Here is a 13549-nt window from a genome sequence, read left to right as displayed (position 1 = left end):
AGGTCCCTCCCAAAGTAAGAGTGTTCTGGTGGAGAGTTGCAAATGATTTCCTCCCAGCAAGACAGGTGCTCTTCAAGAAACACATTGAACCTGTGGCCTTCTGTGAGGATTGCGGTGACCCGGAAGAATCCATCAGACATGTGCTAGTGGACGGCTCAATTGCCCGAATCTTCTGGCACCAAGTTCGACTGGGTACAGGGGTGAAAATCCCAACCTTGAATCCGGTAACTTGGACCAACGACCTTATCTCGGGTATTTGCACGACGAAGGATACCGCACTGATTCTATGTGGTATGTGGGCCCTATGGATGATGAGGAATAAGCGGAGACATGGTGAGAAATCTATGAGTGTTCACCAAGCTGTGGTATGGGCTAGGGACACAGCTCTTGATCTTTGGCAAATCAGTCAAGCTACCAGGCGAGAGAAACCACAGATTGAACTGAAGTGGAGGCCGCCTGAACCAGGTTGGGTTAAAGTCAATGCTGATGCCTCCTTCCAGTCGGATGGCAAGGTGGGCGCCACGGCGTGCGTCGTACGTGATCACCGGGGTGCCTTCAGGGTGGCGCAAGCGCGCTGGTACGTGTGGGGACTTGATGCGTGCACAATGGAGGCGATAGCATGCAGAGATGCTTTGGTTTTAGCAAAACAACACGGTGTGCAAAGAGTGATTTTGGAGACAGATTGCTTGGACCTAGTGAACCTGTGGAGGAAGAAGGAGTCACAGCGGTCTGTCATCGATCCAATATTAAAGCAGATAGAGGATCTCAGTCTTGCTTTTCATGAGTTTTCTTTTTCCTATGTTAATCGCGTTTGTAATAAGGTTGCTCATGTGTTAGCTAAACAGGTCTCGAGCACACAATGCTTGGAGATGTGGCATGTAACTCCAGCGTGTGTCTCTGACCTGGTGATGTACGAGGCCTCGGCCGGTTGATTCTATTGAAAGGCAAGCTATTCACAAAAAAAAGGACGAGATGGCAAAGCGGAGGGGAATAGACTAGGCGGACGGCTCACGCGAGCAGACAAGCTCCTAGCGGAAGGGCCGAGAGGTGAAAGCGGACGGAGACAGAGGCAGACGGCTCCGTTGTGCGGCTCCGTTTTCTCCACGGACGGAGAAAAATAGCGAGGGCCCACATCTAAAGGAAGCGAATGGAAGATGGACACGTGTATGGAGACACGGAAGGGGACACGCTACGGAGACACACAAGCTTCAGCCGTTTCGGCCAAAACCGTTGAGCTAAAAAGAAGTTTGTCGGGGCTCAGAAAAGAAAAGAAAAAAGTCTATTTTTCCGACCCCAATTTTCATGAATGTTTGTTTTTTCTTCCTCAACTCTAAAACCGGGTAAACTACCTTTCAATTTTTTAAACTGTGTATTTTACCTCTCTGGAGCGGTTTTGGTATAGTGTACAGTGCTAGTGGTTTTTTCTTTTTTTATTTATTTTGACTGAATCTTTAAAAATCATAGTAAATCACAGAAAATCATAAAATAGAAAAATCCATTTTTTTACTCCACACAAGTATATCAATACAGTAAATATATAATATGACATGCTTTAGTACAAAGTTTTTGCTATAAAGGTTTTTTATTTTTCTTTTTTTATTTGGTTGAATCATTGAAAAATCATAGAAAAAACATAAAAAATATATAATTTTGTTGGACTCTACATGAGTATATATACACAATGAATATATAATATGGGTATGCTTTAGTATATTTTTTTTGTAGCTTTAGATCTATGTTTTTCTACAATTAATTGAAATAATTCATAGTTGCAGCTTCTATAATTATATTTATATGATATCATAACATTTATGATATCAACTAAGTATCATTAGATTCTTTATTAATTATATTTTTATAGTATATCTATTTGATCTTATAAATCTTTATAATTTTTTTATTATTTTGGCAAAAATTGAGATTGTTTAACTCTTCAAGATTTTTGAAATAATTATAATTTGAAATGAAGGGAGTTCTAGCTATTTTTTTACAAAATTTTTAACTTTTTTAAAAAAGAATAGAAACCTTGAATATAGCAACTCCGCGCTGTCTCGTCCAAATCTGCCGGGAATTGGAGGCACAACGCAAAGAGCTCCTTGTCGACCACTGAAGCAGTGACGAGACCTGACGATTTGGACCGATCAATCGCCGAGATACGCCGGATCTTCTTTGGTTGCTCGTTGAATTTGGGTGTAGTTCCCGAGGGAAAAATTTTACCACACCGTAGCACTTTCGTTTGTTTATGATAATTATTGTCTAACCATAGACTAACTAAACTTAAAAGATTCGTCTCGTAAATTTCGATCAAACTATGTAATTAGTTTTTATTTTCGTCTATATTTAATACTTCATGAATGCGTCTAAAGATTCAATGTGACAGAAAATCTTCAAAAAATTTAAGTTTTTTAGGTGAAAGTAAAGAAGGCCATAAATGGACTTGAGCCTGCTGTGTACTGCAGACAACTGCGGATTTAGTTTTTTCTCTAGAGTTTACTCTCTATCCCAGATATACATAAAGTATTAAATATAAACTAAAAAATAATTAATTATACATATTATGACTATTTTATGAGATGATCTTTTAAATTTAATAGTATGATGCTACAGTAACTAGTGCTAGTGATAAATTAATTAAATTTAACAAATTCGTCTTGTGAAGTACTAAGGACTTCTATAATTTATTTTATTATTACTATCCAAATACTTTCGTGTGATCCAATATAACAACTAATGTGTATTAAAAAAGTTTACGTCGTTGATAAACAAGTTTACGTCATTGATAACAACTAATGTGTGATCCAATATTATTAAATTTAATTTATTTTATTATTAAAAAAGTTTACGTCGTTGATAAACAAGCCGCGCTTGCTCCTGCAGTAGATGCTGCTGCCGAGGCGAGGCAAGCTGAGGAAGTGGCTACTCGACTTGTTTCTAGTGCCACTCCTACTTACTCCTAATTTTCTTGGGATCTTCCGTGCACAGTTTTTCTTTTTTTTCCTTTTTTTTTTTGTGTGTGTGTGTGTCACTTCTCCCTTTGCTCGATTTTTTTTTGTTGTTCATTGTAATAGTTGGTTGTACAAGATTATCGTTTGAAATCATTAAAAATTCAGGCACTTAAAATGTAGAATATTTTGTGTACCGTTCTGAATTATTCAAGCTGATAGCTTGACGATGGAGTTGCGAGTCTGAAACTGCCGTACAATTATGAGATAAGCTAAGATTCATATACTACACTTTTCTAAATCTATTATGTAACCCAACTTTACCTAAATTGGGTGATGTTTAAATCCAGAGGCTAAAGTTTAGGATATCACATGAGGTACTACATTAGTATTTAGTGTGTCACATAGAGTATTCAAATAGTAATAATAAAATAAATTATAGAAATCCTCATTAATCCACGAGATAAATTTATTAATCCTAATTAATCTTAAGTCATTAGCAACATATTTATTGGAACAACACATTGCCAAATCATGGACTAATTAAGCTTAAAAATTTTGTCTCACAAATTAATCTCAACTTCTGCATTTAGTTATATTGAATACTTCATGCATGTGTCAAATATGTGATATGATAGAGTGAACGTATTCGCTTGAGCTTAACTGTCAGAATCTATCACTCAATGAACAATACTTCTAGACCGAATAAGCTCTAAACTAGGGAGAAGGGGGGAGGGGGTGGGGAGAGACTAAACAAAGCAGCAAACAATCACTCAATGAACAATACTTCTAGACCGAATAAGCTCTAAACTAGGGAGAATGGGGAGGGGGTGGGGAGAGACTAAACAAAGCAGCAAACAGAAGTTGTCTCCGGTCCCCATACAGCAATTGGCAAATGCCCAAAACTGCTGTTGCAGGTGTTCTCCACAATCGACGAGGGAACAGACAGACTAATCCTGTCTCTCGTTCTATAAGAGCAAGTATTATAGTAGGTTGTAAGCCAACTAAATGCTGAGGTGGAAGAGAGAGAAGAGAAGAGAGAGTAAAAGCGGGCTGTAAGCTTACAGCCGGCTCAAACACAACAACAAAAAAAGTCTGTGAGACAGACAAGTGGGCCATGTATTAATAGTGATGAGCTAACCATTATATGAGTGGGTTGTAACAAGGCTGTAAAGAAGTCTTACAGCCAGCAGCTGGCTGTATTATAATACTTGCTCTAAATCCTATCTCTCGTGCTATCCATTCCTACCATCAATCGACAGAAAGCAAGATAGTGATCGAGCATGCAAAGGGGATAGTGCCGCGACGCTAGCTAGTTGTAGCCTAGTACTAGACAGTAGTATGACACTACTACTATGACAAAATGGCGTGGCTTTTTAAGTCTGCTGCGTGTCTCACAGTCCCAACGTTAGATCCAGGTAGCTGCCGCCGGTCGTGCTCAGCGACGACGACGACGACCCTACTTCTTCACCGCTGCCGTCCGTATCCGAGGCAGCAGCCGTGCTGCCACTGTGGGTGTTGGTGCCGACGTCGTACAGGACTCCCCTGAACACGTGCCCGGCGATGGTGACGGTGGTGTAGTACGCGACCTCCGGCTCGGCCGGCCCTCCTAGCCGCACGCGGCGGAACACGGCGTCCAAGCTCACCTCCCTCGCGAACCTCTCCAGCACCGTCGTCGCGATCGGCTGATCCACTGCACGCACGCAGGCAGGCAGGCAGTCGGAGCAGGAAGAGGCACGGTGCAGGCGGCCGGAGCAGAACAAGATGAGGTAGCTGTTAGCGAGAGCTGGACGATAAGCCAATAATGCGGCGAGGTGGAGATGGAATACGACGTGTACCGGACGATGTGGTGGTCGGGGCGGCGGCGGCGGCGGTGGCGGCAGAGGGAAGCGCGGTCCAGCGAGGGCGCTTGTTGGGGATGGGCTCGACGTCGACGGCCGCGGCTGAGGCTGAGGCCGCGAGCGTCGCCTGCTGGCCCTCGCTGCACTGGGACGCGGGGACGTGAGAGGTCGTCTTCACGTGGCCGGGGCAGACGGCGCCGCGGCAGCTGCGGCAGTGCGGGCAGTACGCCTTGGCCCGGCGGTGCCGGCATTCCTGGCATCTAACGCCGCCGGTTTCCCCGCCAGCTCGCGTGGCACGCGACGGCGACGGCGACGGCGATGACGCGGCTCCACCAAGCTCCTCCGACTCCTGCTGCCGTGGCTCGAAGCTCCCCTCCGCGGGGGTAGTGGAGAGGAAGGATGGGGCGTCGGACGGTTGCATTGTTGTCGGCTCGGCGAGTGTGGAACCACGCACGCACTGCAATGGTGTTATGGGAGGGACGAGACGAGAGGAAGTGGGAAGCGTCCGAGTCGGTTTGAGGAGCTCGTGCAGTCATCCCAAGCGTGGTCCACGGCTGTGGATGCGACTTGTGAAGCCCGTTTGGTGAGGGGTGACGCTGACGCCTATGCTTATAGGCTTCGGCTCTGGCACTACTTTTTTTAGATAAAGAAATATAAATATTTCGGCTCTACTACTAGGTAGTACAAACATAGATGTATAATATTTTTTTAGATATCCTAATATCTACAAAGATTTTCTTTCTACCTAGTTTTCAAAAATTTTCTTTTTATCCTATCATATCAAAATTTTAGACGCATATATAAAACATTAAATATAAATAAAAAACTAATTGTATAATTTATTTTTAATTCACATGATGAATCTTTTGATCCTAATTAGTATAATTGGACACACAAGGCCATAGGAGCACGTTTTAGGTAGATGTAAGTTGCGTCACTTTATGCAAATTTGACACATTCTTCCGGTTTTGTTCTTCAACGCACTTTAGACAATACTCCGTACCACGTAAAATTGCTGCATCCATGTTTTTTTTTTCTTTTTGACATCCCTGCATCCAAGGTGAGGCTTTGTTTAGTTAAAAAAATTTGTAAATTTTTTTAGATTTCTCGTTACATCGAATCTTCTGGTACATTTACAGATTATTAAATATAAATAAAATAAATAACTAATTGTATAGTTTATCTATAATTTGGGTGCAAAGGCCATTGGTTGGGGGCTCCCACCCAGGGTTCAAATCCTGGGTGCGGCACTTTATTCTGGATTTATTCCAGGATTTTTCGGCGCTATGCATTAAGTGGTAGGCGACGTGCCCGTCGACAGCGAGACGCCTGTGGTGACTTCGTGAACTTCAAGATTTGCTGGCTCAGTCCTTCGAAGGTGCTTATAGGGGTAGGGTTTGCGTACGTGTGTTCATAAGGATGAGTGTGCGTGCGTGTTGAGTGTCTGCGTTGTACTGTGTAATCTCAAAAATAAATCCCTAGAGGACTAAACCATTGGAGGCTCCTCAAGTGATGATCCTCGAGTGGTGATCGGTGAATGGAGCAGTCCATTCTCTCGTCTGTTGGGTTGCTTTTTGGCAAATTGTGCCAGGGGCAGAATGATCATTTATAAAATCATCTCCCTCCTTTATATATTGCTATTACTAGTTTAAAATAGATATTGTGTCCAAAACAAATTACCATAGTTATGTGTGTATAGCAGCAAACACCTATCGAGTAATCTTCATCACAAGCAAAAGCGAGGAACAGGTTCTCCAGGTATCGAAGCTTCCAAGTACTAATTCCTCAGTCGCTGCACATGCTGTCTTGCACGTACGAAACCATCGTGCATTCTTGAGTCGTGACATGTTTGTTTTTAGCGTTGGCGGCGCGCCGCGGTAGATGATACGCGGGCGGCGTGACACGGTAAGAACCCCGCTGATCGTCGCACGCTCTTGGACGCCGACGCTGGTTTTTCACCGGCGAACAGCGAGACGGGAGAGGCGCGCGATGGTATCGGCCATCCTCGCGCCTGCATTAAACGCTGATGGTCAGAGCAGATACAATAATAGATTTATAGCTAAACTAATGCTGATGTGGAAAGAGAAGAAAGAAGAGACATGATAGTTTGGCTCTTATGCCTTCTTTAGTTCGCGAAATGAAAAGTTTTCGATCACACTAATTAGGATTAAAAGATTCGTCTTGTGATTTACAGATAAACTGTGTAGTTAGTTTTTATTTTCGTATATATTTAATGCTTCATGCATGTGCCGCAAGATTCGATATGACGGGAAATCTTAAAAACTTTTTGGTTTTTTGGGTGAACTAAACAAGGCCTTAGAGTCAGGTCAATAATAGAGCTAAGTGGTTGGCTATAAGCCAATTGATTTGAGCCAAGTGATACATAGGTAGTGGTGTGCCCAAATATTAAGTGTTGTGACAAGGAATAAGAAAAAGAAGAGATTTTAGAGACAAATATGAGATAACTTATTAGATAACTAGAGTCTAATTACTTGCCTTATAACCATTATTTAGGCCTTGTTTAGTTCCGAAAAGATTTCGGTACTATAGCATTTTCGTTTTTATTTGATAAATATTATCTAATCATAAACTAACTAGGCTCAAAATATTCATCTCGTAATTTACAGGTAAATTGTGCAATTAATTTTTGTTTTCATCTATATCTAATATTTCATACATGTACCAAAAATTCGATGTAACAAGACCTATCTTGCTCTCAAGGACGCGACTACCATACGGCCTGCCCGAGGTCACCGGCGCCAGTGGACTGGTCACGGCTCAGCGTCAGTGGCTGACCCTCTTCCCGGAGCCTTTTTCTAGGTCAATGGCTCAGGCCTTTATGTTCATCTAAAAACTTAAAATTTTTCAAAATTTTCGATCACATAAAAAATCTTTAAACGCATGTATAGAGTATTAAATATAAACGAAAATAAAAACTAATTACATAATTAGATCGAAATTTACGAGATAAATCTTTTAAACCTAGTTAATACATGGTTGGACAATAATTATCACAAATAAACAAAAATACTCATGCCAGCCTCGATCAGCTGTGAATGATGCCAGGGACGATACGATGCGGCTGCACACGCCAAATGACCTGACGGAGCAGCAAAGGAGAAGCATACAGTACGACGTACTACGTAGCTCCTACGTACGTGAGGTGACTGGCCATCGGTATGCAACACTCCAGTACCCTACGGTCTACGCATTTGCCTACTCCCTGCCTGCCTAGTGGCAAATTCAGACAGAGCGGCAAGGAGTAGACGTGCTAGACCCCGATTCAGCTTGCAGGCTGCCTTGCTCGGGCCACGGGCAGTCATACGGGGTAGTCTGCCCTGTAGCTCCAGGTCCAGGCTATCTTTGCTGTCTGCACCATTTTATAGCTAGGCCGATCGAGGCGGCCAGTCCGCAGTAGCAAGGCGCTGCAGGATTCCATATTTCCACTTGCCTAGGAGGCTACGAGTAGTCAAAGCGGGAGATACGTGTAGTTGACGTGTTTGAAAGTACTGCAGGCGTTGGCGCAAGCCACAGCACGCTATGCATTTTCTTGTTGGGTCAGGCAAAACAGGATCCGGTTTAGGCATTCATTCGAAAACCAATTTTTTTTTAAATTTCTCGTTACATCAAATCTGTCGACATATGTCTGAAACATTAAATGTAAATGAAAACAAAAAATACACATGGCTGAAGCATTAAATATAAACAACAACAAAAAATAATAATTTTACAGTTTGTCTGTAAATCACAAGATGAATCTTTTAAGTCTAATTAGTTTATGATTTGACACTAATTACTAGATAAAATGAAAATACTACAGTATCATGAACCAAAAAATTTTTGGGAACAACGCCTTAGGCTTCCAAACGCTCCAAACACGCCCTTGTTTGCCATTCCAGCGTTTGGGCCTTGTTTTGTTTAGTTGATGAAAATCTTTGAATTTGACTATTGTAGTATATTTTATAATTATTGTTTAATCGTAGATTAACTAGGTTCAAAAGATTTAGCAATAGAATTTCTCTTTAAATGTCGAGTTTCGAAGCTCTTCTTTTTATTCTAGTTAAAAACCTTGAGTTGAGTTTTTGTGGACTTTGGTGGTTTTGGTTGTAATAAGAAACAGTTATATACATTAGTTTGATGCAGAAGCTGGAATATTAATATATTCCTTTTTCGAGAAAAAAATTAGACTAAAAAGATTTGTCTCGCAAATTACAAATAAACTGTGTAATTAATTATTTTTTATTTATATTTAATACTTTATACATGCATCTAAAGATTCGATGTGACGGAACTAAAAAAAGGTCTACCAATATTTTCTTTCCATTAGGAATGAAAGCCTAGCAGTATCCGTACAATGGTCCATGGAATCGTACATAACAATTTAAGGGGTGTTTTGTTCTTCTTTTATTTTAAAAAATTAGGTTTTTTATTTATTATTTTATATAATGAAACTAAATATCATGTTAAATTTTTGGTAAAAAATATGGCTATTTTTTATTGTGGATTTTGATTTCGAGAGTTCGAAAAAAAGCCCCAAAACACCTAGGAGCCTGTGCCCCCCCCCCCCCTCCACTAAGAAGAAAATGACATTTTAAATGGAACTAAACAGAAATATTTGATATTTTGTATTTTATTATTCTAAAGTACTTGGTATTTTATGTTTTATATTTTATAGGAAACTAAACATACTCTCAGTAACATGAACTTCACCTTTGTCATGGTCATGGACATGGATGAGAAGCAGATAGAACGCAGAAATGCATGGTAGATTCGGCACATAGGACAGCCAATTGAATGAATGGTGGGCCTTGAGCCCAAGTACAACATGTTTTTAAGATTCTGTTTTCAAAATTCCCTGTCACATCAAAAATCAAAAAGTTTTCAAAATTCTGTCTTTCGGGAGCGGAAGGATTGCGTGCACGATTTGGGGTCATTTAAGGAAGGGAAAAATTCCTATTTGGCCATATTAAAATCAAGTTTTCTCTCAGCCCCAGCCAATTTGAACTTACCTATCTAATCCTAAATCCATCTTTGATTCCTCTTACGTCCTTTCCGTCAGCTTACCCCTCCAGCAGTGTTACGTAGGGATGAAAAGACCATTTTACTCCTGGACGCAAAATTAACCTTAAGCATATTACATAGCTCAGTTTTTTTATAGATGTTTGTACTTTATATGTGTTTCATTTCGAGCATGGTTTATTATTTTTGCACAAAATAATGTTCAAAACAAAGCACATACAAACTACAAAATCATTTGTGAAATAAACATTAAAAAATTGAACTATGTACTGTACTTAAGGTTAATTTCATGCTTAGGGATAAAAAGTTTTTTCTTCTCCACTTAACATCGTTAGAGGGCCAAAATAATGGAAATCTAAAGGAATTAACGATACTTAGTGCATTTCCAAGAGTCTTTCTAAACCCCAATCTCTAAATCATCGTTTCGAGAGTTATTTTCATAAAAATCGCGTTCTATATCTTTTCACTCTACAACAATTTTTCTATATCGCATGCGCCCTCTAGAGATCTATTCTCGTCTTCTATTTTTTGCTAGCGAAAAATCCAAAATATAAGATGTCTTTATTTGCATAACTATTTAGACAAGTTGTTGGGGGAGGGGGGGGTAAATTTTTACCAAAATCTCTATTCCTAGCATTTAGAAAAGATATAAAGAGTATTTTGAAGTTGGTCTAAGTTAAATAGGTAGGTTCAAAGCTGCTAGGATCAAGAAAGAAAGACTTCATTTTAGCAAGACCAATAAAGAATTTTCTCTCGATGAATCATGATAAGTTTGCGATGTTCCTACATATGTATGTTCTGTTCTAACTACCGATGGTCCATTTCAAATGTTGAGTTTCTTAAAAAAAATTAAACTAAAACATATGTAAAATGGGTGTATGCAGTACATTCTAAATAGTCATAGAGAGAGATAGTCCTTTACAATTTCTTTAGAGCGAAAACATCGGTCAATAGTTGGAGAGAGAGGGTGGGGTGGGGTGGGGTGTAGGTGCCTAGGGGGTAGGGGGGCTCGGTGACGAACACCTGGCCCCATGTAAAAAAAGTGATGGGGGAGAAGTGGACAATATCTTTTCTTTTTTGACTTTACATTTATCAATGATAGATGGAGTTGTATTTGGTCATTTGGCACTAGCACTACGGACTGGCTCAGGCATGATATTAAAAAATACGATCCAAGCACGGTCACGATTCAAGCACGCCCTATGCTTAGCACGGTCTGCTGGTAGCGTCGTGCCTGGGCCACAATTTTGGCCCACACTGCCGGCCTGATTATTGAGCTCACACGATGCGGCCCGATAATTTTCAACGGTTGGATGGCCTTAGGATAGATTTCAACCGTTGGATTCAATATATAAGCTCATCCTTCATCAAAACCCTAGCTTCAACACTCTCGTCTTTGCCTCCTGCTTCCCAAGGCACAGCCACACAAAGAACAGTGGTGGTGGCTCCATACAGAGACGGAACCAGAGCAAATATATAGAGGGGGCCGAGTATAGAAGATATGCATGAAGATTACACTTAGTTTAAGCTCCATCACTTAAAAATAACTAACTTTGTATGTACTCTTAAAGAAAGTTTCATGAGTTAGGGGGGGCCATGGCCCCTGCTAGCCCCCCTAGTCTCCATACCAGCACATGACGGAGCGGCAACGCGGCCCTATGCGGGCGCATGTAGCAGGGTGGCGGGGCCCTACGCGGCGGAGGCGCGACGCAACAACGATGATGATGGCGCGGAAGCGAGGCGACGACGACGCGCAGGCTGGCACGAGCATATGTTGGGTTGTCGTGCTCCAAGGCATGACACGACACAGATTTGAGACCTTTGTGCTATGCCTGGGCAAGAATGCTGGCACAACAGCACTACGCGACACGGCATGGCAGCATCGTTGTGCCTCGTTGTGCTCGTGCCTTGCCTCGCCATGCCAATGCCGCGCCATGCCTGGATGGCCTGTTTAGCCATGTATAGATGGAATAGATATTATTGTTAGGCACAATAAAAGATTGGATTTAGTCTCATCCAACACATCGCTGAGAGCACACTAATATCCAAAATTAAGTGACATATTTACACCTCATGTCCATACAAAAGGAAAACACGGGTGTAACCACGCCTTTCCACCGAAAGCTGCTCGGTCATGTGAGTGTCTATGTCTGTAACCGAGTCTCGCAAAAACCAGAGCATGCGCATCTAGTTTTTTGTCTTTCCAACTCGGGCCGGTGTGGGAGCAAACACGTCCTAACAGAGAGGAACCGTGGCCGCTAGGACCTCCTTCACAGCCCATTGCTCCCTGTCACTCTATCTGCAAGCAACAGCACGCTCTGCACGTCTACTCCGTGACCCTCTAAGTGTCCACAGCAACAACACAGATGTTCGTCAGTTATGTCCGTGGAGATGTGCTGTGGACGAAACACCAAAGCAAAAAGAAAAAGAGAACGACGCCATTGCCGACCCAGCAGACGCCATAAAGGAAGCTTTCCTCCGCAAAAAGAAACCAAGCCGTGACGCAGCCATGGGGCAGCAGCTCTGCGAGATGCACCGCGTGCGCCGCCGCGCCCGCATCATAGCTACCGCCCTCCTCGTTGCCTTCGCCGCCGCCGCCACCGTGCTCGTGGTGTACCTCGTCTTCCGCCCGCTGAAGCCGCAGGCCTCCGTGGTGCGCGCCGCCGTGTACCACATGGCCGCGATCGCCGGGAACTCCTCGGGAGGGCGAGGCCCGCCGCCGTACACACTCGCGGCGAGCGCGCGGTTCACGGCGATGCTGCACAACCCGAGCGACCGCGCCACGGTGTCCTACGACAGCCTCTTTGCCTACGTGACGTACCGCGGGGAGATGGTGGCGCCCCCCGTGCCGCTGCCCGGGGCGGTCCAGGAGCGCGGCGCCGACGTGGCGCTGTCGCCGCGGTTCGGCCTTGGCGGCGCGGTGCCCGTGCCGGTGTCGGCGGAGACGGCGCAGGCGCTGGAGGGCGACTGTGCGGCGCACCGCGTGGAGCTCCGCCTCGTCGTCATGGGCCGGGTCAAGTACAGGAGCGGGCCATTGATGACTGGGTGGCGTGCGCTGTACCTGCGCTGTGATGTCACCGTCGGCCTCGGGGTGGACGCCGCCGTGGGCGACGACGAAGCCGGGGACATGCCACTTCTCGAGTACCCCAAGTGCTCCGTTGACGCTTGAGTTGATCCTTGATCGGCGCAATGCATGCGCGCTCAGATGATCAAATATTCAGAGTTTTTGTGGACAATAAGGAATTGGGGAAAACATATTTGTGTGTCCAGAGGCATGCTGATTCGTATTTTTATTAGAGTCGCTTAGTTTTTGTCGACCTACTGTTCTCTAGCCTGGGAAATTTATTGCTTTTTTTTCAACATGAAAAAAATACCATAAAAACATTTCAACAAAAAAAAATGTCCTGCTCAAAGATAGATTTGTATGTGCGCTTCAATGGGAAGTATAGCTTGTCGCACACTGTCACTCTGTCAGAATGTCCGTTCAATGTGCAAAAGATATTAATCAATAATCATCAATGATAAATTGACCCACATGATGACTTAGCTTGTGCTGAGGTAAAACATGAGCTCCAGTGCTCCATGCTGGTGCACGCTGAGTACACCAGTGGTGCATTGTTATTGAAGGTTTTGTAGCTCTAAAAAATATCTGATGTGATGTAGGATTTTATGGGACTTAAGTCCTACCAGGGTTTTATGTTTGCCATACGTGAAACTGAGAAGGGTGAGAGTAAGGGATGCCGATAA

General features: G+C 43.0%; 2 protein-coding genes across 2 annotated transcripts; one reads left to right on the top strand and one right to left on the bottom strand.

The window, feature by feature from the left end:
• LOC8054898 (protein SHI RELATED SEQUENCE 1) lies at positions 4337-5204 on the bottom strand. Its single transcript, XM_002460522.1, has 2 exons — positions 4781-5204; positions 4337-4635 (listed from the first exon to the last, which is right to left on the bottom strand). Exons 1-2 carry the CDS (start codon positions 5202-5204, stop codon positions 4337-4339), a joined length of 723 nt encoding a protein of 240 aa, XP_002460567.1.
• LOC8054897 (NDR1/HIN1-like protein 12) lies at positions 12164-13119 on the top strand. Its single transcript, XM_002462674.2, has one exon. It carries the CDS (start codon positions 12312-12314, stop codon positions 12969-12971), a length of 660 nt encoding a protein of 219 aa, XP_002462719.1. The 5' UTR covers positions 12164-12311; the 3' UTR covers positions 12972-13119.

This window comes from Sorghum bicolor, chromosome 2, assembly GCF_000003195.3.
Source record: "Sorghum bicolor cultivar BTx623 chromosome 2, Sorghum_bicolor_NCBIv3, whole genome shotgun sequence".
Classification (NCBI taxonomy): domain Eukaryota; kingdom Viridiplantae; phylum Streptophyta; class Magnoliopsida; order Poales; family Poaceae; genus Sorghum; species Sorghum bicolor.
This window is presented reverse-complemented; position numbering and strand designations above follow the sequence as displayed.

Coding starts and splice junctions, on each gene's coding strand:
- LOC8054897 (XM_002462674.2), top strand. CDS start 12,312: ATGGGGCAGCAGCTCTGCGAGATGCACCGCGTGCGCCGCCGCGCCCGC.
- LOC8054898 (XM_002460522.1), bottom strand. CDS start 5,204: ATGCAACCGTCCGACGCCCCATCCTTCCTCTCCACTACCCCCGCGGAG. Junction 4,636..4,780: donor CCCGACCACCACATCGTCCG/GTACACGTCGTA, acceptor GCGTGCGTGCAG/TGGATCAGCCGATCGCGACG.